The following is a 24,968-nucleotide window of genomic DNA, read 5'->3' on the forward strand; positions in this document are numbered from 1 at the left end:
TGCCCAATCCCTTTGTGCTACCATATGTCTCCATTTGTGGTTCATTTTTCAGTTATGTCCAACTTTGTGACTACATTTGAATTTTTTTTTGGCAAAGATACTGGAACGATTTGCCATTTCCTTATCCAGTTCATTTTCCAGCTGAGGAAACTGAGGCAAACAGAATTAAATGACTTGTGCAGGGTATCCTTGCTGGTGTCTGAAGCTAGATTTGAACTCAGAAAGATGAATCTCTGGACTCTAGGCCAAGAACTCTATGCACTATAGTGTCACCTAGTGCCCGTGTCTCCAATAGCAATTTCTTATCTCAGCCTTTCCGGCTGTGTTTTAATTGTGACTATTTGTTTCTTGCTTCCTCCTCTCTCATCATATTTGTATTTTTAACAATTGATGAGAAAGGACACTTTGTAGTGATCTGTGAATATGAATATTAATTGAGGTTTAGAACGGGGAGATAGGCTGCACAAAGTTTTTTGTCCCTGTCACGTGCACAAAAACCCAAGTTTTGTTTTGTCAATACTGGTTCAATGCCAGTCAGCTTCTGGTCATGAATCATGGGGACTCTCCAGTCTCAGAATAACGGAACTCACAGGTGAATCAAAAGGCAGTGGAGAGACGTGTGTGTGTGTGTGTGTGTGTGTGTGTGTGTGTGTGTGTGTGTGTGAGAAGGGGGAGAATGAGTAGCCATAATAGTTCACCAACTGATGAGTCAATCAACATGCATTTATTGGTAACGACTTGCGGGCAGGGACTTTCATAACAGAGAGCCTTCATGCAACGTGTGGTTGGGAAAGGAGGTGTGACAAAAGCGAGAAATGGCAGGACAAGCCCAGAGCTGTCTGGGTACCCCTAGCTATGGAGAGCCCTAGTGGACGACCGCTAACATGTTGGAAGATCCTCTGTGGAGGACTGATGGGAGGACATGGATAAGAATCATGGAGGATGTGGATGGGCTGCCTTATGTCATTGAGGTTAGAAATCCGCGGAAGACTAAAAGGTGGCCAGTGTGATGTAATGGAAAAACCACATTGAGGGTTCAGGAGCCTGGGGTTCTAATCCCTAGTCTTGCCCCTTGAGTCTGTACCCCGGCTGCTCGGTACATCATTGCTTAACAGATGCTTTTTGTTCATTCACCAGGATAGGCCAAGGGAGAGATTTAGGCTTAACCTGGGAGAGGGTGCTTTCAATGCCCTTTATATTATGGCTTTTAGAGAAGTTGAAAGTATTATTTGATATTTTGATGGCTTTTTTTCCTGGGATCCCATGGCCTCAGAGCAGGTGAATGGAAGCAACCTGAACGCGGGAGAACCTTCAGGAACTCCAGGGCTGGCTGCCTCCTCGGAATTCAGAACTCTCCTCTCTTTATGTGACTAGTTCAGTTGACCTCTCAACAGGCAGATACCATGTCTAACCAGAGCCCCATGTACCCCATAACGTGCTCGGTCCAGGATCGTGTACTCTGTGGGTATTCAGTCAATGTTTAATACTGAGCAGGATGGTGACCAGTTGGACAGGGACCTAGAGTTGGGAGGGCAGTGACTTTGGATGGAGAACAAAGCTGTCTCAACAGATGCCTGATTCTTAAATGTGCTCTGTGGGTACCCAGGGCTTTGCACGCTCCCAGCCAGTCCATAAATTGCTGATTTATTATCATTTGCTCAGCCTGAGATCTCTCCAGTGACCGGGCTTAAGTATATCACTGCTAACCCAACGTGGAACCCCCCGACCAACGATGGGTGTCCAGTCACTAATGTAAACCGCTCTTCAGAGATCAGAGGGTAGCAGCTCATTGGAAAAATATGAGCCCACTGAGCCCAAGCGAGGTGCCTTGAAGTTGATCCTCTCTTTCCTTCCATCAACCTTCCCGATTTGTCTCTTGGGCGTCTTGGGGCTGATAGTGAATTTTTTCTTTATCTGATCTCTAAGTGAACAATAGTCTCCTCTACAACATCCCAGATCAGGGTCATCCAATGAAGGGAAGTCACCTTTGTGTCCCTGTGCTCTTTGGAGTCATTGTAGGGATCCAGGCCCTTGAATGACTATGGGCTATGGCATTAACTTCAAACTTTTAACTCAGCCTTCCCTTCCTCCTTTCTCCATGGTTGTTGGGGGTCTCAGGTTAGTAAGGAGCTAAGTATTCCTGAGATCACAAATTTAGAACTCCTTGTCAAACTCCATTTTACAGATGAGAAAACTGAAGTTTGGAGAGTTAAAGTGCCTTATTCAGGGTCACACAGTTAAGTGTCAGAGTCAGGTTTTGGGGGTGACTAGAGAAAGGACATGGAGGTTTGAGTGGGACCTCACTGGACTCTTCATGATATTTCTTCAGTTTGCTCTTAGTCTTCCAGGGCTGCTGACTCATAGGCTGGAGCCCGGGTTACCATGATGATCCTGGATTCTTACCAATGTCATTTCAGCAGGAACCAAACGTCCAAATGCAGACACCCGGTTTGCGAAGAGTAAAGGCCAGTTCCTGAGCCCTGCCCCTCAGGGACAGATACCTCCCATGCTGGTGCTTGGTCCAAAGGTGAGCAGACCAAAGTTCCCTCCCAGCTGGCGGCTGCAGCGGCAGTGGCCCAGATCAGCAGTTTGCCCCCAGGCGAGGGTTGGGTTTGGACGAGAAAGACCCGTTCACCGGCTGCCCCCATCGCCAATGGTCCAGATAGCTCCGGCTCGTGGACTTGAGCCCCATCTCTCATTCCCTCCAGCTTCACTGATCCTGGATATGACAGTTGCCTCTAATCCCAGAAGTTCATCTGGTCCTCAGTGGACTAGTTAACTTTGCTTTGACTCTGTTTTTCCAGGGAAAGAGCTCAGGGGGTGGGAAGAGGAGGTCCAGGCAAGAGAGGGGCGTCTGGATGGTGACCAGAGTGACTTGAACAGGAGAAGTGAATTCTTGGGGGGCTGCAGATTAGGTCTGTTTGGAGGAGATGGATAGTTTTTCTTTAGTGGAAAGGAGTAGAGCTCTGAGAAGCTGCAAGGTTCAATTCTGCAACTTTGGGAGGAGAGGCTGCTTTCATTGTTGTCTCTGAGGCCAGAGGGAATCCTTTCCCGGGACCCCTTTTTGAGTCCCCAAATTACTGATGGAGACTGCGCAAGCAAACCTACCATTCTGGGCAACCAGAATCCCAGAGTTCTTGGGCTTAGCTGGGTCGTGTGGTGGATCCGGCTTCAGATACTTCCTATACCTGGTCAAGCCACCCTATTTGCCTGTTTTTCAACCGCAAAATGAGCTGAAGAAGGAACTGATAAACCACTTCAGGACCTTTGTCAAGAGAACCCCAAATAAGTCGGACAAATCAGCACCTTCCAGTTGATCGGGACACAGCTAAAACCTGAGTAGTGACCCTAATATTCTTGGGCCAAGTCCGAGAGACAGAAAAACAGACAGAAAGAAACAGAGAAACAGAAAGATAGAGACAGCCAGAGAGAGAAAGAATGATATAGTCAGAGAAACAGAGAGACTAACAAAAAAAGACAGAGACAGAGAGAGACTGACACACACAGACAGACAAAACCAGAGACAGAGAAGCAGAGAATGCTTTTGACCAGTTGAGGAATTCAAAACAATCTCAGCAAGTTGCCAGAGTGCTTTCAGGGGAGGGCTCAGGATCAGTGTCTGTCCATGGATTCCTAGGTCTGTGCACGTATCACCTGCTGTCACCACCTTGTTAGGCCTGCGTCACTAGAACTTTAATGGGGAAGAACAGAGCAAGCACTCCAAACTCACATGCTGTCCAGATCTTATTTCCTGCTTGAGTGAACCAGGTTGTATATACATATATATTTTTAGCTGTATATATGCCCATATAATATTAAGGGTGGAGGAGAGGAAATTGAGGATCTCTGCTGTCTAGTTGCCAAGTAACAATTTGTGATTGGCCAGGCAGGGGTCATGGCCAGCCGGGTAATATCTGTCAGGAGTCAAAACTGTTAAAATTGCATATTAACACCCGATATGCTGGGCCCGAGAAACCATAACTTACTGCGCCAGAAGTCCATTTCCTACACACTCAGTTCCAGCTTTAGGGCCCTGCTCTTGGTCGATAATGAGTCACTGGCTTTCCCAGCAGCTACAGGAGGTTCAAGGCTAGTTGTGCTGGGAAGACTTCCTTCCCTTTCCTGGTACAGATGGCCAGACCTGGGTGTGGAGAAACATGGCCTGAAGGGACATGGGACGGAGGGGAGGGAGAGGAAAGGCGCTCACAACCGCCTGTTACTAGATTAGAAGTGGAGGAGCAGCGTTGATTGGGTGATGGCTCTCAAGAGCGCAGATATCTGCAGCTGGCAGACGGATGGGCTCAGTGGAGATAGCCCAGGATTCTCAGTCAGCCAGTCAACAGGCATTTATTAAGTGCTTACTATGCCAAGCATTGAGGACACAAATAAGCCGAGTCTTCTGGGGTCAGTCCCTTGTTAAATGTGTGACTTTTAGGGTCCAGTTTCCTTATCTATAAAATGAAGGAAATTGGGAGATTTGTTTCACTTGACTATATATATATATATATATATAAATTTTTTTTTTCTTTGCTGAGGCAATTGGGGTTAAGTGACTTGACTTGCCCAGGGTCTCACAGCCAGGAAGTATTAAGTGTCTGAGGTCAAATTTGAACTCAGGTCCTCCTGACTTCAGGGCTGGTGTTCTATCCACTGTGCCATCTAGCTGCCCTGACTATGTACATTTTCCACAAGAATTTGGTGTTGAAAAAAACAACGGTTTTGGTTTTTTCCCCAATGGAGGTGGGAGTAGGAGGAAAAATAAATGCTTGTTAATGAAACCAATTAGGTAAAAAAAAAAAAAAACAAAACAAAATGAAGGGACTGGACCAAGAGTTTCAGGATCCTTCTATCCCAATCATGTTATGACTCGTTTTGGGAGGAGGAGGCAGCCAAAGGTTTCTAAGCTTCTTGAAGTCAGAAAATGTTTCTTTTCTTTTTTCTTTTTCTTATTTTTGGTCTTTGCATCCAAAATGCTAGCATAGCACTGGCTTGATAAATGCTTGCTGATTGATTGGCTTAGAGCTGGAGGTCCTAGGAAACAGGGCAGCCCCTGTCTTTGGGCTCCTCTGCCCTCCTGGAGGGTACTATCTTTTGCCATACTCTGCCCCAGCTGGAGCAATGGCAGCCCCTGAGCCTACTCTGCCTCTGGGAGTGTTGGGGTTTCCTTCTCCGACTCCCCTTCCTGAGAACTGGGAATTAGGGCCGAATCCAGGAATGGCTTTACATCCCCCAGCCTGATGCTCGGTAATTAGAAACTGGACTCACCAAGATATTCCGCGGGGAGTGTGCTGGGGGCCCAGAAATTGGGGAGGGGAGCATTAAGAGCACAGAGTGGTTAATTAAAAAGGCCACAGGGTTGAAAGGTGAAGTGCCCATTACAGTACGAGAAAGGGGGTAGGGGAGAGGAAGCCTCAGAAGCAAGTTGGGCTCAGTGGTGAAGACGAGTTACTGAGTCACCTTCCAGGGCCTCCTTTCAGATTTTGCTCCGGCCCGGGTGATTCCCGGTTTTGCCACCATATGATTTGCTAACTGGGGTGAGCCGGGGAATTGCACACCTATTGCTCCTGCCACCTTAAACAATGATAGAAATAAATACGAGTAAGGACATGTAGCTGCCTTTCCTCACTCTCCCATTAGCGGGCACTCGGACCCCTGGTGATACCCAGAGCTCGGTGCCCGCCGGTGCCCCTGGAGAAGCCCTCAGTCAGGGTGAGGCGATGGCTTCGGATGGCGGCCCGAGCTCCTAAATGAGCTACATTGAGTCTACTGGGACACGAGAACAGAAGGCTCACCTGGGAGTCACTAAGCTCCTCCTAGTCCTTTCAGGGTGTGAGGGTCCATTATTAGCAACTAATGGAGACCGAGGGAGAGGATCTCGAGCTCTCCCAGTTCTTCACTGAGGCTCTGGAAGGGAGAGACCTCATCTTCCCTGTTGCCTTTCTGGTTGACTTGTTCCCAGCCCGAAGTCATTGCTAAAAAGGGTACGGTGGGGTAGAGGAAGAGTGGTCCATCTGTCCCCCGCCCCAAGATGTGGGGCTCCCCCACACCCACCCCAAGAGTCAAGGTTCCAGCTCGTTCAGGAGGGAGAGTTTGGGAGAGTCAGGGACTAATGGAGGTGGGGGTAAGGGGGACAAGGCTGAGAGGAAGGGGGTGTCTAGCTTTGGCCCAAGGAGGCGGCACATTCTAGACTGTTGTCAGAGCCAGCTGAGGAATCCCGGGACGAACGGCCCTGCAGGAAGCGGATGATCTTCTCGATGGTGGCCTCCTGGTATTCGTGGGACCACCTGTGGACAGAGCAAGGCTCAGGGTCAAAGCTGAACTCGGAGTCCTGCTCCCCCGAGGTAGAGCTTTCTGGGGATGATGGTGGCTGCCAGTTGAGCTGGAAGGGGTCTGAGGTTCATGTCTCCTAGGTGGGGCATGTTAGATCTGCTGAAGGGACTGGGGGAAGGACAAGGGCAGCTTTCCCCAAGAGTTCCCATGATACCGCTTTTACTCACATGATGCCATTGAACTTGAGAACAGCCTGCATATCCTCAGGCAGTGACTGAGGCTCAGGCCACACAAAGCCGTCCATCACAGGCACTATGTTCTTCCCGCAGTTTAGTGCAGTCACAATCTCCTGAAGGCCAGATGGGGAGATGGAGAGAGGAGGGAGTGTAAGCCCACTGCAGGTGTCCACTCTCTGGCCCCCTCCAAGGAGAAGGAGACGCCATGAATCACATGATGTCAAGCTGAGGGGTCCTTGTAGCCCAATCCCCCCAAATCTTTTCCATCCCCTCCTTTTACAGAGAGGGAAACTAAGGCACAGATCGGTTAAGTCACACCCCTCCCCCCCCAGCTATGAAATGTAAGCTCTTTTGTGAGCAATGTTTATTCTTCATATTTGACTCCCCAGGGCTTAGCACAAGTTCCTTGCACACAGTGGGCACTTAATAAATGTTTGTTGAGCTTTGAAAGACACATACGATTGAGGTTGCTTTTCCAGGCAGGGACCTGGCCAATTCAGCCAATTCAGGGTGGGAGGTGGAATGGGGGTATTTTTAAGTGAGATTCATCTGTCTTCCCTTTAGCTTGAGAGTGTGCTCATTAGTGGTTTTAGCTGAAGCACTTTTAAACTTCAAAGCCCAATTAAAGCAAGACCAGAGCAGCCCCAAATGGCTTTGGTGGCCTCGGGGAGGGCTGCCTTTGAGGGAGCCAGATCTGCCCAGAACATGATTGTTAACTGCCCTGCCACCATCCCAGTAAGATTTTGTATCTCTGCCATATGCCATATGCTGTGCTAGGTGCTGGAGATGGAAAGACAAAAGGAAACGTGGCGGTAGGGTAAGGGGGAATGGGAAGAAAATGAGACAGGGACAGAGAGACAGAGGATCAGAGAGAGAAATAAGAGAGCAAGAGAGATGGAAATAGATAAAAAGTAAGAGAGAAACAGAAAGAGATTCAGAGAGAGATAGAGAGAGAGAGACAGAGAGACAAAGAGAGACAGAGACAGAGAGAACAGAGGAGCAGAGAGATAAATAAGCGAGTAAGAGAGACAACAGAAATAGATAAAGAGTAAGAGAGAAACAGAGATTCAGACAGAGAGATAGCGAGAAAGAGAGAAACAGAGACAGAGAGACAAAGAGACAGAGACAGACACATCCAAAGAGAGACAGAGACAGAGAGGACAGAGGAGCAGAGAGAGAAATAAGAGAGTAAGAGAGATGGAAATAGTTAAAGAGTAAGAGTGAAACAGAGAGAGATTCAGACACAGAGATAGAAAGAGAGAGAGAGAGAGAGAGACAGAGACAGAGACAGAGGCAGACACATCCAAAGAGAGACAGAGACAGAAAGACAGAGGATCAGAGAGAGAAATAAGAGAGTAAGAAAGATGGAAATAGATAAAGAGTAAGAAAGAAATAGAAAGAGATTCAGACAGAGAGAGATAGAGAGAGAGAGACAGAGAGATAAAGAGAGACAGAGACAGAGAGAACAGAGGAGCAGAGAGATAAATAAGCGAGTAAGAGAGACAGAAATAGATAAAGAATAAGAGAGAAATAAAAAGAAACAGAGATGTAGAGACGGAGGAGCAGAGAGATAAATAAGAAAATAAGAGAGATGGAAATAAAGAGAGAAACAGAAAGAGATACAGACAGAGACAAAGAGAGATAGAGGCACATCCAAAGAGAGACAGAGACAGAGAGGACAGAGGAGCAGAGAGATAAATAAAGAGAGTAAGAGAGACAGAAAGAGACAAAGAATAAGAGAGAAAGAGAGACAGAGAGAGGGAGACAGAGTGAAAGAGAAAGAGAGAGGCTTAGAAGCAGAAACAGAGAGAGACAAAGAGAGAGAAACAAAGGCACACAGAGATAGAGATATTAAGAGATACAGACAAAAAGAAAGAGATACAGAGAGACAAAGAGATAGAAAGAGAGAGATTGAGATGGCACTAGAAAGAGGGACAGACACAGAGAGACAGACAGCGAGTAAAAGAGAGAGAGAAAGAGAAAGGAACACAGAGATAAAGAGACAGAGAGAGGAACAGACATAGAAATACAGAGAAGCAGAGAGACAGATAAGAGAAGAAAAGAGAGAAAGATAGTAAGAGAGAAACAAATAGAGGGACAGAGAAAGAGACAAAGTGACAGAGAAATAGAAAGAGAAGGAGACTGAGAGAAACAAAGAGGTAAAGAGACATAAAGAGAGGGACGTAGAGAGACCAAGACAAAGGGAGAGACAGAGATCTAGAGATAAGCAGCTGGCAATGAAATCAACTCCTAATATTCTCTTGGCATGTCAGTCAGTCAATAAACATTTATTAAGCACCAGGGCTTCTGCTAAGAATTGGAGATACAAATACAAAAAAAAAAAAAGGTCCTTGTCCTTAAGAAGCTTACGATTTAATGGGGGGAGACAACATACAAAAAGACGATAAAAAGTAGGAGGGGGAGATATGTAAGCATAAGGATAGGGATATGCACTGGACTGATGATTTTGTTGGCACAGGGCGTTTCTAGGTGAAGAGAGACTCTGTCTATACAGGTGGGCACCTTCTCTGCAATTTTTAGCCTGAGAGTTGAAAGGTGAGGTGACTCGGTCAGGGTCACACAGCTGGTATATTTTGGAGACTTGAATGCAGAAAGTCTCCCTGACTCTGAGATCAGCCCCCTAGCCACTGAGGCACCCGGCCTCCATAAACATATGGATATTCACTTGAGGAGGAGAAGAGATCAGGAAAGGTCTCCATCAGAGATGTCCCATGAATAGACCCTTGACTTTTAAGACTCTGAAGCAGAGGAGGGAGGTGGGAATGAAGAGGGAGAACATGCCAGGTATGGGGGCGAGGGTGAGGTAGGGGTCTAGTACCTGGGCAAAGTCACAGAGGCGGGAGATAAAATGTCGAATTTAGGAAATTGTGCTTCTGCCAGTTTGGCCGGAACAGGGAGTGGATGAAGGGAAATAGCGCTGGATAAGTGTGGAAAGGTAGGATGGAGCTAGATGTGAGAAGCCTTAGCCAAACTGAGGAGAGAGTATTTTATCCTACCCTATTCTGTGTTTTTAATCCTAGTTATTTGTCCCCAAACACTTAATAGTTGTATGATTCTGGTCAAGTCACTGAAGCCATTTGCCTCAGTTTCCTCATCTGTAAAAGTATCTCTGCCAAGAAAACCCCAAATGGGATCACAAAGAGTGGGACGTGACTGAATAACAATAACAACACTGGGGAGTTATTGATAATTCTTGAGCAAGGGAAGTACAGTACTGCTCTGTACCTTTCAGGAAGCTTTTCTGAGATGTTTGTATTTCTCCGGTTGTTGGAGCAGAGCTCTCGTACTCCCTCCCCTGGCCAGGATCATGACTTGCCGACCTTGCTCATTCTGCTGAATTCTGTCTGAAGACTTATCATGGCAAAAGAATGAGCTTAAAGGCACCTGTGAGCCCATCAAATCCAATGTTCTCATTTTACAGGTGAGGAGACTGAATCCCAGAGTGACTTGCTCAAAGATCACAGAGCTAGTAAGGGTCTAAGGATCTCAAACCAGGTCTTCCAGATTCTAAGTTCAGTCCTCAATGGCACCTGGAAGCCTCGGGGGAGACATGTTTGCTTTAGCTCATGGGATCTTCCCAGAAACCTCAGCCAGAAGCCTGGAGTCATCCCCAAAATAGAACGTCAACTCTTTGAAGACAGAGACTGTTTTGTTTTTGTTTTTGAACGCCCACTGCCTAGGACAGATGCCCAGAAAATGTTAAGCCTCTTGTTTCCAGAACTCTTATTTCACTGTAGGGGACGCTCTCAGGTAGGAAATCTCTTCCATCAAACCAGATGGGCAACTCATCTGGAAGGTACGGCTCAAGCCAGCTGCCCGCAGTGACACTGAGAGCCGGCGTGAGGCATGTTGGAGGCAGGTGGGACTCCTTCCTGACTCCAGGGCTTTGTTCTCTGTGCACTAAGTCAAGGGACCTCTTACCTTGCAGCCCCTTGAAATAAATACTTGTTAAACTGCATTGAGGAACTGAGTTTGCAAGTTTCACGCAATGCAGGGGAGCACAGTAGAGAGAGAGTCGGCCTCTGTCAGCAAGATCTGGGTTCTTCAAGGGACGTGGGGGACTCTGGGAAATGCTTTTAACCTTGCAGGCATTTAAAAGCCTAAATTGCAGACCAGTGTTGATCTACATTGGTAGAGGGGGTTTCCTCACTGGGAGATGCTAAGATCAATGAAATCCCAGGTCTAAAGATAAAAACTCAACATCCCCGATAGTATAATGTTCAGAAACAATGGGCGCTCAAGGGCCCACACCCCTTTAGTCAATCCATTAGCTCTTGGTTTTGAATAGAGTTTGGCCACTTATTGTCCCTGCATTTTTTTTTTAACATGATAGAAGTTCCATAAAAGATGGAGAGACAAGATAGGGAAGCTCTAAGGTTGCCATTTTACTGCTGGGGAAACTCATGGAAATAAAGTGATGCTCATGCTCAAGAAGTTCAGAGAAGGAGAGAAGACCTGATTTGATGGATACCTGAATAAGAATCAGGACTCTCCTCTATATCATTACTTATAAATGGTGATCCAGCTTTGGCTCAAAGACCTCCGATGATGGGAAACTCATTACCTCCTGAGGAAGCCCAGTCCATCCAGGGAAGGGAACAAGCATTTTTTAAGAACCTACCATATGTCAGGCACTGTATTAAACACTTTGCAAACATTTAATCTCTAGGAGGCAGATGCTATTAGTATTTTGCTGATGAGGAAACTGAGACAGACAGTAGTTAAGTGATTGCCCAGGATCACAAAATGTCTGAGGCAGGATTTGAACTCAGGACGATTTGTCTTCCACCTACCTTAGCCACAGTTTAACACACACACTAACCACCAGAACCTAGCACACACTGTGTCTGGCATGTAGTAGGCTTGTTGATTTGATTTGACCAATAGGACTTGAGCTATGAATGCTTATTTTGGGTCCTTTGAAACAAAAATGACCCTGTTTATGATGAACAATTGTGTCCCCAGGTTTGTTGGGGGCTGGGAAGGGAGGTGCTTACCTTATGTACCCAATCCTTGCAGTCGTGGTCTTGCATGCATTTGTCCAGCGCTCCGGAGGACAGTACCAGCACAAAGTTCCGGGCTCCCATGACACTCTGGATCAGCTTGTCCTCAAACTTGCCGGCCTCCAGCTTTTCCACATCGATGAAGACACTGAATCCGTGCAGCTGCAGGTGTACCTTCAGAAGGCTAGGGAGAGAGGCCCCTCATCTACACATGCTCAACCCTCCCCGCGGGCTGCCTCGGGCGTAGCCAGGCTGAGCCTTTCTGGATCCTTCAGGACAGGGCTCCTGCCCCCCACCTCCTTGCGCCCCAGACTCTCACCTGGCGAGCTGGGAGCCCGAGCTCCGGCGGTAACTGATGAAGACATCGGGGCTCTCACTGCTGGATTTGCAGCCACTGCAAGGCAGGGGTGAGTGAAGCATCTCTGATGGGATATGAGAGGAAGGAAGGGGTCAGGGAAGAGATATTGAGGGCAGGGTCTTTCCTCTTCCCTTCTTCCCTCCCATGCACAATGACAAACTGCTTCTGCAATTGTCTCCCCCCTCTGCCATTCCCCTTCTATGGAATATCTAAGACATGGGAAACCAGGGGTACTGATGGGATAATGTTGCAAGGGCTTTGAGCTACTTCCCTTCTAGACCACTGGAAACAGGATGATCCCTGTGCCAAAATCACTGTGATTTAAGCACTCTCTCTCTGTGTCTTTCTCTGTCTCTGTCTCTGTCTCTCTGTTTCTGTCTTTCTCTGTCTCTCTCTCCTTCCCTATCTCTTTTTCTCTGTCTCTGTCTCTCTGTGTGTCTGTGTCTGTCTGTCTCTCTCTCTCTCTCCTTGTGTCTCTGTCTCTGTCTCTGTCTCTCTTTTTGTCTCTGTCTCTCTCTGTCTCTCTGTCTCTGTCTCTGTCTCTCTCTGTCTGTCTCTGTTTCTCTCTCTCTCTGTCTCTCTCCCCTATCTGGGGAAATCTAAGAATGACACAAAGAGCCAGTATTACCTCATCTAATCCCTTCATCATAAGCTGTTGGAGTCTAGCCCTGGCTTGGTGGAATGGTGGTGACTTGATCTCGGTCTCTTATTTAGCAAGTTAGGAACAGAACTAAGAGTAGACTTCAGGTTTCCCAGCTACCCTATCCCAGGTTCTTTATGGTAAAAAAAGACTTGGACTTAAAAGAGTCTGAAGAAAATCGGGTTGAAACTATCATTTCCAGAACTTAAGCTGTGGGACTATATCACTGGGAGACCTCCCTGACCTTGTTTCTTCATCTGAAGAGGGAGGAGCACCCATCCTGGAGTCATGAGGACCTGAGTTCAAATCTAGCCTCAGACTCTTAAACCTTGCTAGCTGTGTGTTCTTGGGCAGGTCATTTAAGCCCAATTGCCTCAAAAGAAAAAAAAAAAAAAAGAAAGAAAAGGGACGGGGGGCAATCAAACTCGAAGTATTGAATTCACAGGATTATTGTGAGGATCAAATGAAGTTTAGTATGTACAATATTTTGTAAATTGGATTATTGTTCTATAAAAAATGATGAACAAGCTGATTTTAGAAAGGCCTTTAGAAAGATTTACACATTCTGATGCTGAGTGAAACAAGCAGAACCAGGAATACAGTGTATACAATAACAGCAAGAATGTGTGATCAACTATGAAAGACTTGGGTCTTCTCAGATCCAGGGCAATCCCAATAAACTTTGGCTAGAAAACACCTTTTGCATCCAGAAAGAGAACTATGGTGATTGCATGCAAATCAACACGTGCTATATTCACTTTTTTTTCTGATTTTTTTCCTCCCATTATGATCCACAGAGAAATGTATATTTAAAGTTAATAATATACATGTATAACCAGAAAAATAAAACAATTAAAATACTTTAAAAAGGTCAATTGGCACATGTCAGCTATTATTGTTTGTATGATTAGTCTTATTAATTGCTAGCATTTATGCAGCACGTGTATAATTTATGTAGCTGCACAAAGCCTCTGTGAGATAAATGCTATTATTATCCCCATTTCACAGATGAGGAAACTGAGGCTTAGAAATGGCAAGTGACTTGCCCCAAATCACGCAACTAAAAAGTGTCTGTGGCAAGATTTGTTCTAAAACCTGCCAGACTCAGCCAGAACGCTATACGTTGCAAATCTAGCAGTCATTTCTCCTGCCTTTGGGGAAGGAGGAGCTGTTACAAATAAATGTTTGCTGAACAAATCAATATGGTAGGAAGATCGCTTATAAAAACAAGTCCTGGTGGGACAGGGGAAGAAGAGAAAGATTTAGGCAGACCTGGGAGGCAGAGGACAAAGAAGAACCTTAGAACATAGAATGTTAAGACCAAACTACCTTAAAGATTACTTTATAGATGGGGAAACTGAGACCTAGACAGGAAGAGTGACTTGTTCTAAAATCACTTGGAAAGTCAGTGGCTGAATTGGGACTAGTACCAGCACTTCTTCAGTCCTAGCCCTGTACTCTGTCTGCCATAGGCTGCCTCCATAAGTAGTGAGGTCCTCATCATTGGCAGTATTCAAGCAGAGCTCAGATGACCATTTGCAGAGGGATTACAGGGCAGACTAGTTGCTATTTGAAGTCCCTCTGAGATTCTATGGCCGGAGGCACGGGGCAGGATAGGGACATCTCACCACGGGCGGCAGTGAGGATCCGAACCCGGTGGAAACCTATGTGGATGCCGCAGTCCTCCTGGAGCTGTTGCTCAGAGACCCGATGCAGCAGTGTGCGGTCCACCCCGCAGCTCACCAGCCCATAGGTATATTGGCGGAATCGGGGGTCCAGGCTCCCCAGCCAGTCTGCAAGGTTGCTGCGATCGCACGTTGAGTAGTTTGCAAAGGTCTTCAGTTCTGTGAGCTCCCGGCAGAATCTGCGGCCCCCAGAAGGAGACAGAGGCTCAAAGCCTGGGCAGGGGCAAGTGAACCCTGGAATCAGGAGTCTTGTAGGGAGAAACCACGAAGGGAGAGGGGTTTGGTAATTGGCAAAGGAAGGGGCTCAGTACTAGGAGCAATCGTGCCCGCCATGGGGCAGAGCAGGACTAAGGAGGGACTTTTGCACAAGCATGAGAGAGGAGAGCTTGCCCTCCGGCCTCCATACCTCTTGCGAGTGATGGCAGATTCCATTCCCAGGTCGTCTCGGAGCTCTTCCTCTGTCAGACGCAACAACAGGTCTCCATCTATCTGTTGCTCCTGGTGGTGGACAGGAGGAAGAGAGCAAAGTTGGAAAGTGTGTCTAGGTCAGTAGGAGGAGGGCTCACAGGCTCTTGCCCTCCCTTGGGGTTGGCGTCTCCACTTCCCCAAGCGGTCTTCTCCCTCAGCCTACCCTAGTCAATCTTGGGCACGAAAGCTATGAGAAAACTCGAGCTTCCCAGGATGGACGCTGAGGTGTTTGGGGGAAGTCCCTTAGGAAGTGTGTGGACCGGGGTGGAACTGACCCTTCAGGTGGGTAGAGTGTCATTGATCTTTGACCCCAAAGCCTACCCTCCAGATGCCTGAATTCCCACCGTTAGAGTTGCTACATTGGGTTAAGGCATTGTGTGTCCAGAAGGTCCCTCTCTACATGCACAGATGTTGCCTGAGAAGGGAAGCACATTAAAAATGTCAGGTTCCCCTACTATGCCCCAGTGAAGAACAAGAGCAGAAAGGATGAGAAATAGAATGTATTTTTGAAAGGGTCAGAAAAAGATCAGGAAAGATCCAGAGCCCAGACTGCTGGTCCCCAGAAGGCACTGTCGCAACATGGGGTTCCAAGGGGGTAGGCAGGGGAGCCATGTGAGGGCAGGAAGTACTTAAAAGGTGTGAGGGATCCAGGGCATCTCTGTGGAGGTAGAGGTCCTTACCCAGAAGCGCTCACAGTACTTGGAGAAGCCAATCTGCTGGAGCCAAGTCTGTACCTCAGCCTCCTTCCAACTGGGCACACAAGGCAGGATACGCCGGGGCACCTCCTCACCAACTAGGCGCAGTGCCCGCTTGGCCAATGCTGATGTGGTGCCATTGGTGGAATAGGAAACCAGACGCTTCAGGCTCTGTGTGGCTCCAATCTCACTAAACACCTGGAGGATGGACACCAGATATTAGTACTGGCCAGGAAGGTGGTAGGGGAAGGCATAGCCCAAAAAGTGCTGCAAGGAATCTACTTGAGATTCCTGGCACAAAACCCAGCATTACCCCAAATGCTTGGTCATCCCCCAAACCTCTTTTCTAAGATCTCTTCCCGCACTAGATCTAGAATCCTATGATTTCTTCAAGCTTGACTTTCTTTCAAGAGGTCCTGAAAGTCTTCTCTCAGCCTAACCAAGAGCAAAGAAGGCAGAAACAGAGAATCAAGAGCAAAAGCCAGAAACTTAAGGTCCTTTGTCTAGGATAATTCAGGTTGCCAAATGTCCTGGATTTTGCATCCCTCATGCCATTCCTTGCTTCCTGTTTTGATTCTATTGTTTAGTCATATCTTACTTTCTGTGAGCCCATTTGGGGTTTTCTTGGCAAAGATACTGGAGTGATTTGCCATTTGCTTCTCCAGCTCATTTGACACATGAAGAAACTGAGGCAAATAGGGTAAAGTGACTTGCCCAGGGCCACACAGCTCATAAGTGTCTGAGACTGGATTTGAACCCAGGTCTTTTACCCTAACCACTTTACTACCTAGTTGTCCTCTACCATTTTTCATTCTCTCACTAATTTTTCTCTCTTCACTTCTTCCCCAATATCTCACTCCCCCTCTAGGTCTTGATATCCCCTATTTCTCCCCCAAATCTCTATTATCCCTTTCCATAGTCCCAATATTCTTTTTTCCCCTTACTGAATTCATCCTCTCCTTTGTCCCTCCTCACTTCCCCCATCACTTTTCTCTTCATCTTCCATCCCACTATTATTCTTGGTCTCCATCCCTTATCATTCTCACCTCTTATTCAGCCACCATAATTTCTTTCCTTCCTTTTCTATCTTCACCATTCTCCTCCTCCTCCTTCATCCGTTACCATTTCTCCATTCCCATGCCTTTCACCCCATCTCCCCTCCCACTCTTCTCCTCATCCTCCATTGAATTCTCATTTTTGTTCTCCAACCTCCATCAATCCCTTCCTCCCCTTCCATCTCTATCATTTCCCTCCCATAGATACATGGCCCCAAAGAGAGAGTTTAATAAATGTTCCATCCATCCATCTATCCACCCACCCATCCATCCACCCACCCTCCCTCCCATCTATCCATCCACCCATCCTCCCTCTCTGTGTGCTCTTACCGTCCTTTCCTCATCCATTCCATCCTCTTCCCGCCCATCCTCCCTTTCCCTTTCTTTCCCCTCCGGGCCCCTCTTCCCGCCTCTATCCCGATGCCTCCAGCCCTCACCCCCACCCCACACACCTTAGTCTTGCCCTGTAGACTCTTTATGGCGGCCTCGGCGCAGAGGTAGAAGGCCCCCATGCACTGCGCCTCCAGGCGCGAGGAGTCCAGCAGGGGCACGAGGCGCTGCAGGTCATCGGCCGCGCGGCCCTGGCGCGTGTCACTGGCGTCCACCAGGCAGCGGGCGAAGCGCCCGGGGTCCAGGGAAGCCACCAGGGGCTCCACGAGGGCCAGGGTGCCGGAACGCTCCACCTCGCGCTCGATCTCCTTGTTGGTGGCCAGCACGGCCACAGCCAGGCAGGCGTGGAGCCGGAGCAGCTCGTCCTCCTTGGAGAAGGCCAGCGGGAACAGCCACTCGGCGGCGCGCTTTTCCACCATGCGCCTCTGGGCCGCCTGGCCGCCGTGCAGCGCGCAGTTGGCCAGCGCCAGGGCACAGTGGCGCAGGAGCGCCGAGTCCGTGCGGCGGCACCAGAAGAGCACGGCGTCCAGGCCGCCCGCCGCGATCAGCCGCTGGCACGTCTCCTCCGAGTGCTTGAACATGTGCTCCAGGATGCCCGCCGTGCTTCGCGCCAGCTCCAGTGGCTCCCGCTCCTTGGCCAGGTTCAAGATGACGCCCAGCCCGATGCGGGCCACTCGGTCCCTGCAGAGGGAAGGGGGGCACGGAGATGTCAGAAGGGGTGTGGAGCAATTCCAATGGACCCGAGATGGAGAGCCTCTGCATCCAGAAAAAGCTATGGGGACTGAATGTGGATCACAAGGTGAGATTTTCACCTTTTTGTTGTTGTTTGCTTTTTTCTTTCTTTCTTATTTTTTTCCCACTTTGATCTGATTTTTCTTTTTTCTTTTCTTTTCTTTTCTTTTCTTTCTTTTCTTTTTTCTTTTTTTTTTTTGGTTGATGCAATTGGGGTTAAGTGACTTGCCCAGGGTCACACAGCCAGGAAGTGTTAAGTATCTGAGGTCACATTTGAACTCAGGTCCTCCTGACTTAGGTGCTCTATCCATTACACCAACTAGCTGCAACTTGGTCTGATTTTTCTTCTGCAGCATGATAAATGTGGAAATGTGCCAGTAGGAGAATGGCTAAATTAGTTATAGTATGTGAATGTTACAGGATATTATTGTTCTATTAAAAACCGATTAGCAGGAATTAGTGATTAGAACCAAGAGAACAGTGTACCCAGCAACAACAAGATTATGTGGTGATCAACTCTGATCCATATGGCTCTTTTCAACAATGAAATGATTCAGGGCAATTCCAATAGACTTGTGATGGAGAGAGCCATCTGCACCCAAAGAGAGGACTGTGGGTACTGGGTGTGGACCACAACATAGCATTTTTACTTTTTGTTGTTCTTTGTTTGCATTTTGTTTTCTTTCTATTTTTGTTCCCTTTTTGAGCTGATTTTTCTTTTGCAACACGATAATTATGGAAATATGTATAGAAGAATTGCCCATGGTTAACATATATTGGATTACTTGCTGTCAAGGGGATGGAGTGGGGAAAGGGCAGAAAAATTTGGAACACAAGGTTTTGCAGGGGTGAATGTTGAAAACTTTGCATGCATCTTGAAAATTTAAAGTTATTATCAAAATGAGCCTTTGGCAGAGAGGCAGGCAGATGCTCAGCCACTGACTCGATGGAGGTGACTTTAACAACTTTAAGAGGAACATAACTGGAGCCATGATCAGAAGATTTGAGGAGGTTTCAAACATCACTTCAATCTTACTAGCTGTGCTACCTTAAATATCTTCTGCATCTGTAAAAATCCAAAACTTGATAACTGACTGACTGATGAGCTAAGAGATGGAAAGTTGGAAAGTGCCTTAGAGGCTAGAGCACAATCCTCGAATTTTTCAAATGCCTACAGAGGTGACTTGTGTTGTTTAAGATCACAGATTGAAACAGCAGAGCTTATTCTGTACCAGATCTCACTCCACTTCAACCTTTCAAATCATCAAAACTAAAGAAAAGATGGTAACTATCTATGTTGGAGAGACTGTGGGAAATCTGGCACAGTTGATGCACTGTTTGTGGAGTTGTAAAAGTGGTCCAAACATCCAGTATAAGTTATGCAAGAAAAACAAGTAAGTAGTTTCCCTACACCACCCCCACCACTGGCCCCAGATGGCTGTGGAGGGAAAAGTAAGGTAAGTGATCTCCCCCCCCCCCCTCTCTCTCCCTTCCCCCCCCCCCCCCTGCTCCGTTCTCATGTTTTATTGGATGGAGATTATCACAAGAATAGAAACAAGTAAATGCAAAAATTATACAAAATAAACAAATCCAAGGATAAACTTATTTCTGCCAAATTTTCTAGAAAAAAAATTAAGTGAAAATTTCAGGGATGACCATTTCTCAACTTAATTCTCAGCTTGTTGACTGTGGTAAGGCAAGTGATCTTGAAATCCAACTCACTTGCATGTCATGGCATCACCTCCCTCGTGTCATGGTCCTCTTTGAGAATGAAGGACAAACAAAAATGATCTCTGACTACTGATAGCAGTACTGGGCATGTAGCCAAAGGAAATCAAAAACAAAACCAGTGATCTAATATGTTTTTCAAAATATCCCTATCACCACTTTTTCTGGTACCAATGAACTAGAAATAAAATGGGTACCTAGAAACTGGAGAATGACTAAAAGAACAACAACAATTATGATATGTGAATAGTATTGTGCAAGAAGAAATGATGATATACTTTAACATATTTAACATGTATTGGACTACCTGACATCTAGGAGTGGGGATGGGGAGAAGGAGGGGAAAAGTTGGAACAGAAGGTTTTGCAAGGGTCAACGTTGAAAAATTAGCCATGCAAACATCTTGTAAATTAAAAGCTATAATAAAAAATAAAATAAAAAAAAGAAGAAATGATGAGTAAGAGCGTTTCAGGGAAATACAGAAAGATTTGTAAGAACAGATGAAATAAGTAGAATAGAGATAACTATAGATATACAATCCCCACAACCATATAAGCAAAAACATCACTAAGTTAAATTGTGAGTAGTAAGAAAATTGATGAAGAAAAACATATTCTTGAAAATAAATTTCCATTCATCCTCCTTAAAATAAAAATCGGAGGGTTAATAAGATAGAATACTGTGTTAGTAGTCAGACAGTTTCTGGGGGGGAAGGTAGGGGTATTTTTATTTCATTGTGCAATGCTCTTTCCCTGTGTGGTCTAACTAGATGGCACAGTAAATAGAACTCTGGGCCTGGAATCAGGAAGATCTGACTTGAAATCTGGCCTGAGACACTTATGAACTATGTAATCCTGGGCAAGTTACTTAATCCCATTTGCCTTAGTTCCTCATCTGTAAAACGAGCTAGAGAAGGAAATGGCAAACCACTTCAGTATTTTTGCCAAGAAACCCTAAATGGGATCACGAAAAGTCATGTCTGACTGAACAACAATCATCCTGTAAACTTGCTGCTCTATTCTGTTCTCTATTCTTCTATTCAAGTATTTCTTAAGTATTTACTATGTGCCAGGAGCTAAGAATAAAAAAAAAAAAGGAAAAAAAAAGGAATAGTCTATGCTTTCAAAGAGCTTACATTCTTCCAAGGGGAACAGCATGTATAACTGTAAGTATTCCTTAATACAGTGGAAAAAACTGGATTATGAATCAGGGGACTGAGTTCAAATTCTGTTTTTTCTACTTGCTACCCGTGTGATCTAGGGTATCTCTCTGGGATTCAGTTTTCTCTCAACTGTAAAATGAGGGGATTTGGACTCGATAATTTCAAAGGTTTCTTCTATCACAAATCTATGATCTTATTATCCTAAGTATAAGTATGTACAACATATGTGCACGTTACCAATATAGATTAGCAATGCTTGTGCCAAAGGCAAGATTTGAACTCAGGTCTTCTTAACTCCAAGGCTAGCCCTTTATCTGCCGCCTCATATTCTTAGCTCTCAGTTAAAAACTGGAAATGCCATGAGAACAGAGATCATTTCTTAGCCAAACTGTATCTCCCCTAGCACATAGGAAGTGCTAAATACACAATTTTAAGAATTGGCTTAATTTTCATTAAATAACCCTTGGCAAAGAATCATAGATAAAGAGCTAGAAGATCCCTCAGAGATTATTTAGCCCAATTCCCTCATTTTATAGATGAGGAAACTGAGACCCAGCGAGGTTAATCCAGGTAGTAAGTGGTAGAGTCAGGATCTGATCCCAGTTGTTCTGACCCTAAATCCAGCACACTTCATGATACAGCTTGTGGAGTGAGATTTCCAAAATCAACCCTGGAAGAACAAATATCTTGACCTGAGATCCCTGAATCGGAGCAGCCTGCATCATGGGAAATTAGGAGCAGGGAATAGCATTGTCTGTGAGAGATTTCTAAAGTATAAAGAGGGAGTTAGGGCCAAGAGTGAAAGATGAGGTGATATTGAATGACTTTTGACCCCAGATCTGGCCAGCCTGTGACCTCTTGATCCCAGGTTTTGAGGGAAAGCCTGGGAGACAGAAAGAGACAAACCTTCAACTTGGGAGAACACCCCTCTGACTGCCCCCCTTATTTGATGCTGCTCTCCCTGCCCCCTCCTTAACATCTTGTCCAGAATCCTCCTTCCCCAGCACCAAGATTCAGGATGAGATCATATCTATATAAAGATCAGAGTTCTGAGAAGGAGCCAGAGAGAGTGAGGGGAACTAGAGGAGGGTAGAAAAATAAAGCCTCCCTCAATTGCTAGGGTTGGGACTCCAGTTCTCTGGAGTCTGTCCCTGCCTATCTTGTCATGGGACTCAGAGAGAACCAGTTCCCATGGTGATGTCGGGACCTCTTCCTACCTCTTCACCCCCTCAGCCCCAGGGTCTCAGTACTAGGACACTGATAGATGACTGGGAAAGATCATAGGGCCATCTGGAGGAGAAGATTGAGAAAGAAAGACTGGTTTAAGAAGAGAAGAGATTGAGTTAGATATGAGTACTCACTGAAGAAAAAAAAAATTGGTGCCTTTTCCCAAGCAGCTTGCCTCCAACTCCCCTCCTATCTCTTTCCCTCTACTCATTCATCTCCCTCCCTTTCCAAGCACCAGGGAGTCCCAGACACTTCTCCTTCCCTCTAGATTTTTAGATCTGGCTCTAGAACCCCCACTCTGGCTGGTGAAAGTGTCCATAAGGGGTGGAGTTGGACCCAGTTGTCTGTGAAGTTGTTATGAAAGTAGAAAGATATATGTATGAAAGCATTTCCTTCCCTTTCTCTCCTCCTCCCCTAAACATAAACACAACTCCTCTGGGTACACAGGAATGAGAGAAGAAAGGATAATTTTGGCTCATGATAAAAAAAAATCTTATTTATACAACTAAGGGAGTATAAGAGGAAACTTGTCTCTGCTTCTTCTAGAACCCTTCATGGTCACAGGAACACAAATTCAGAGCTGGACCTTGGAGATTAGTTAAACTCTAAATTTAATAAATTCTATGCTAGATTTGCTAAATTCCCATTTTACAGAATGGGAAATTGAAGCCTATGAACTTTCCAGGGAAAATGTCACGCCTCGGTTCCTGTCCTGCTATGGAAGGGCCAATAAAACTTTTAACTGCAATATTTTCTCTCTCTATATATATTAAGTTCTGTAGTCCTATCAGTAATGTATGAGCGTGTGCTTGCCACTTAGGATTTTTGCAACTGTAAATGCCACCCTTCTTTCTTGGATGTAAATGAGTTGATAACACTTGCTGGAGAATATATACATGCTTAGGAATTCTGGTAAACTGAGCCTGGATCCATCTTAATAATAGAATCCTTGATTCATATGCAGAATCCAAGGGTGAGGGATGGGGGAAAGGGGAAAGGGAAAATTAGCACCTTAAAGCTAAAAGGCTATCGCTCTCCCTTAAGATGAAAGCCCAAATGCTTTACTTTACAGATGGGGAAACTGAGGCCAAGATTTTCCAAAACCTTCTCCCAATCTCAGGGACCCAGAGCCCGGGGATCATTGGATGTCCTTACCTATTTTCAGCTACCAGGATCTGTTCCAGCAACTGAGCGGCCAGCACTCGGGTGTCCAGTTCCGATGCCTGCAGCAGCTGTAGCAGGAGGTCGAGGCCCCCCTCCAGGCGGATGGCCTCACAAAGTCCCTTGGCCACCTCCCGTCCCACGGTAGGGATGACCCACGCCTCCTCCACTAGCTGGAACACTTCGGACAGCCCAATGCCCACCGCTTCCGGGCTGCCCGCCTGCTTGAGTCCCGACAGTGCCAGCTGCAGCTCGGGCAGCACCCGCTCCAGGGCGCCCTGCACCTCCACGTTGGCCCCCGGCGATACCTCCCGGACAATCCCACCACCCATCGCCCACCAGCTGCCTCCTGTGCTCCTGGGCACGGGCACTGACAACCGCTCCGGGCCCGACATGGTGAAGAAGCGGCAGAGTTTGTAGGCGGAGAAGAGCAGCGTCAAGACCATAGAGACTGAGTGGTCAGGGGAGCATCCTGAAGGCACAGGGCATGGGCTCCGACGGACAGGACCTTGGAGAGATGCTCTTAGGTGGCCGGAGGAGAAATGGAGAGGGGAGTCGGAAATGGAACGGGAGTGGTGGGCGGGTGGAGGCTGATGGAAGAAGTTGAGGGAGAGAGGAGCTGAAAGAGGGATGGGGACTGAAGGAAGCGGGGAGAGGTTGAGCTGGGACCAGGAGAGGGGACGAAGGGAGCGGCTGGTTATAGCGGGAGGCTGGGAATGGAGCAGGGAGGGCGTGGGGACGTTTACAGAAGCAACTGCGGATCAGAAGGTTAGGGGATGAAAGTCCCTCAGATGGGATAAAGGGCAGGGATGGAGACAGGGATGGAGGCAGGGAAGGAGGGTGCGGAGATGGAGAGCGGCCGGGAGAGGAGGGGACGAGGTGGGGGAGAGGAACCCGACGAGGGCCGCTGTGACTTCAGACTGCGGATGGAGCAGGCGCTTGCTTCTGACTGGGATGCTCCATCGGGCTTCTCTCGGATGCTCCTCCGACCGAGGCAGGGCTCCGAGGAGGCCGAACAAAGCGTCTTCTCTGGGAGGTTCCGAGAGCTGAGCGAAGACCCCGCCTCTGTCACTGAAGGACTGGGGAAGAATCCATGGCCCGCCCAGCTCGGGCCTAGCTTAGCTCCGGCTTTTGCCCCGCCCCTACTCTCCTTAGCATGCTCCTCGAACGTAAGGTCTTGGGGAGGAGCTGCTTCCTGCTGCCCCGCCCCTGGAAGCGTTCCCTTAGAAGGTGGGGGGTATCCTTCCTCAGGACACCCCAGCAATGCCAGGTGACGCTCTGGGAACCTCAAGTGTCTCCTAGCTCTTCATAAAAGATTTATCCAGATGAATTTACAAATGAACTCTACAAAAGTCTAAACCCTATGCCACAAAAATCTTTCTAAATATTGGAGAAAAGAAGGCATCATGTTATAATCTTTAAAAAAAAATAGTGTTTTTATTTTATTTTTTTCTTCAATTATGTGTAAAAGCAACTTTTAACATTCATTTTATTTATTTATTTTATTATTATAGCTTTTTATTTACAAAACATATGTATGGGCTTATTTTTCAACATTGACCCTTGCAAAACCATTTATTCCAAAATTTCCCCTCCTTCTCCCTCTCTCCCTTCTCTAGATAGCAGGTAGTCCAATACATGTTAAATATGTTAAAACACATTTTAACATTCATTTTACATAATTTTTGAGTTCCAAATCCTGTCCTTCCTTTCCTTCTCCTTTTCTTAAGAAAGTAAGTGCTTTGATATAGATTATAAAGTTGTGCAAAATATATTTCCATATTTTTGATGTTGCAAAAAAAAAAACAGACCAAAAAAAACACACCAAGAAAAATAAAGTTTAGAAAAAGTATGCTTTGATGTGTATTCATACTCCATCAGTTCTTTTTCTGAAGGAGGATAGCATTTTTTTTTATCATAAATCCTTTGGAATCATCTTAGATTATTATATTGCTAAGAATAGCTAAGTCTTTACCTGAACTGTTGCTAAGTGAAATGAGCAGAACCAGGAGATCTTTGTATTCGGGCAACAAGAAGATTATACGTAGATCAACTTTGATGGATGATCAACTCTGATGCACATGGCTCTTTTCAACAACGAGATGATTCGGGCCAGTTGCAATGATCTTGTAATGAA

General features: G+C 46.4%; 1 protein-coding gene across 1 annotated transcript; it reads right to left on the reverse strand.

Annotated features, from left to right (window-relative positions):
* Positions 1-702: 702 nt before the first annotated feature.
* On the reverse strand, positions 703-24,611 carry SARM1 (sterile alpha and TIR motif containing 1). The gene is made up of 9 exons (XM_051992335.1): positions 22,826-24,611; positions 16,884-17,502; positions 15,362-15,574; positions 14,620-14,711; positions 14,157-14,392; positions 11,850-11,952; positions 11,525-11,714; positions 6,498-6,619; positions 703-6,284 (listed from the first exon to the last, which is right to left on the reverse strand). The coding sequence occupies exons 1-9, from the start codon at positions 23,275-23,277 to the stop codon at positions 6,155-6,157; spliced, it is 2,157 nt and encodes a 718-aa protein (XP_051848295.1). The 5' UTR covers positions 23,278-24,611; the 3' UTR covers positions 703-6,154.
* Positions 24,612-24,968: the final 357 nt, after the last annotated feature.

Source organism: Antechinus flavipes, chromosome 4 (assembly GCF_016432865.1).
Source record: "Antechinus flavipes isolate AdamAnt ecotype Samford, QLD, Australia chromosome 4, AdamAnt_v2, whole genome shotgun sequence".
NCBI classification, from domain to species: domain Eukaryota; kingdom Metazoa; phylum Chordata; class Mammalia; order Dasyuromorphia; family Dasyuridae; genus Antechinus; species Antechinus flavipes.

Coding starts and splice junctions, on each gene's coding strand:
- SARM1 (XM_051992335.1), bottom strand. CDS start 23,277: ATGGTCTTGACGCTGCTCTTCTCCGCCTACAAACTCTGCCGCTTCTTC. Junction 6,620..11,524: donor GCAAGGATTGGGTACATAAG/GTAAGCACCTCC, acceptor TCTGGCCTTCAG/GAGATTGTGACTGCACTAAA. Junction 6,285..6,497: donor CTCAAGTTCAATGGCATCAT/GTGAGTAAAAGC, acceptor CTCTGTCCACAG/GTGGTCCCACGAATACCAGG.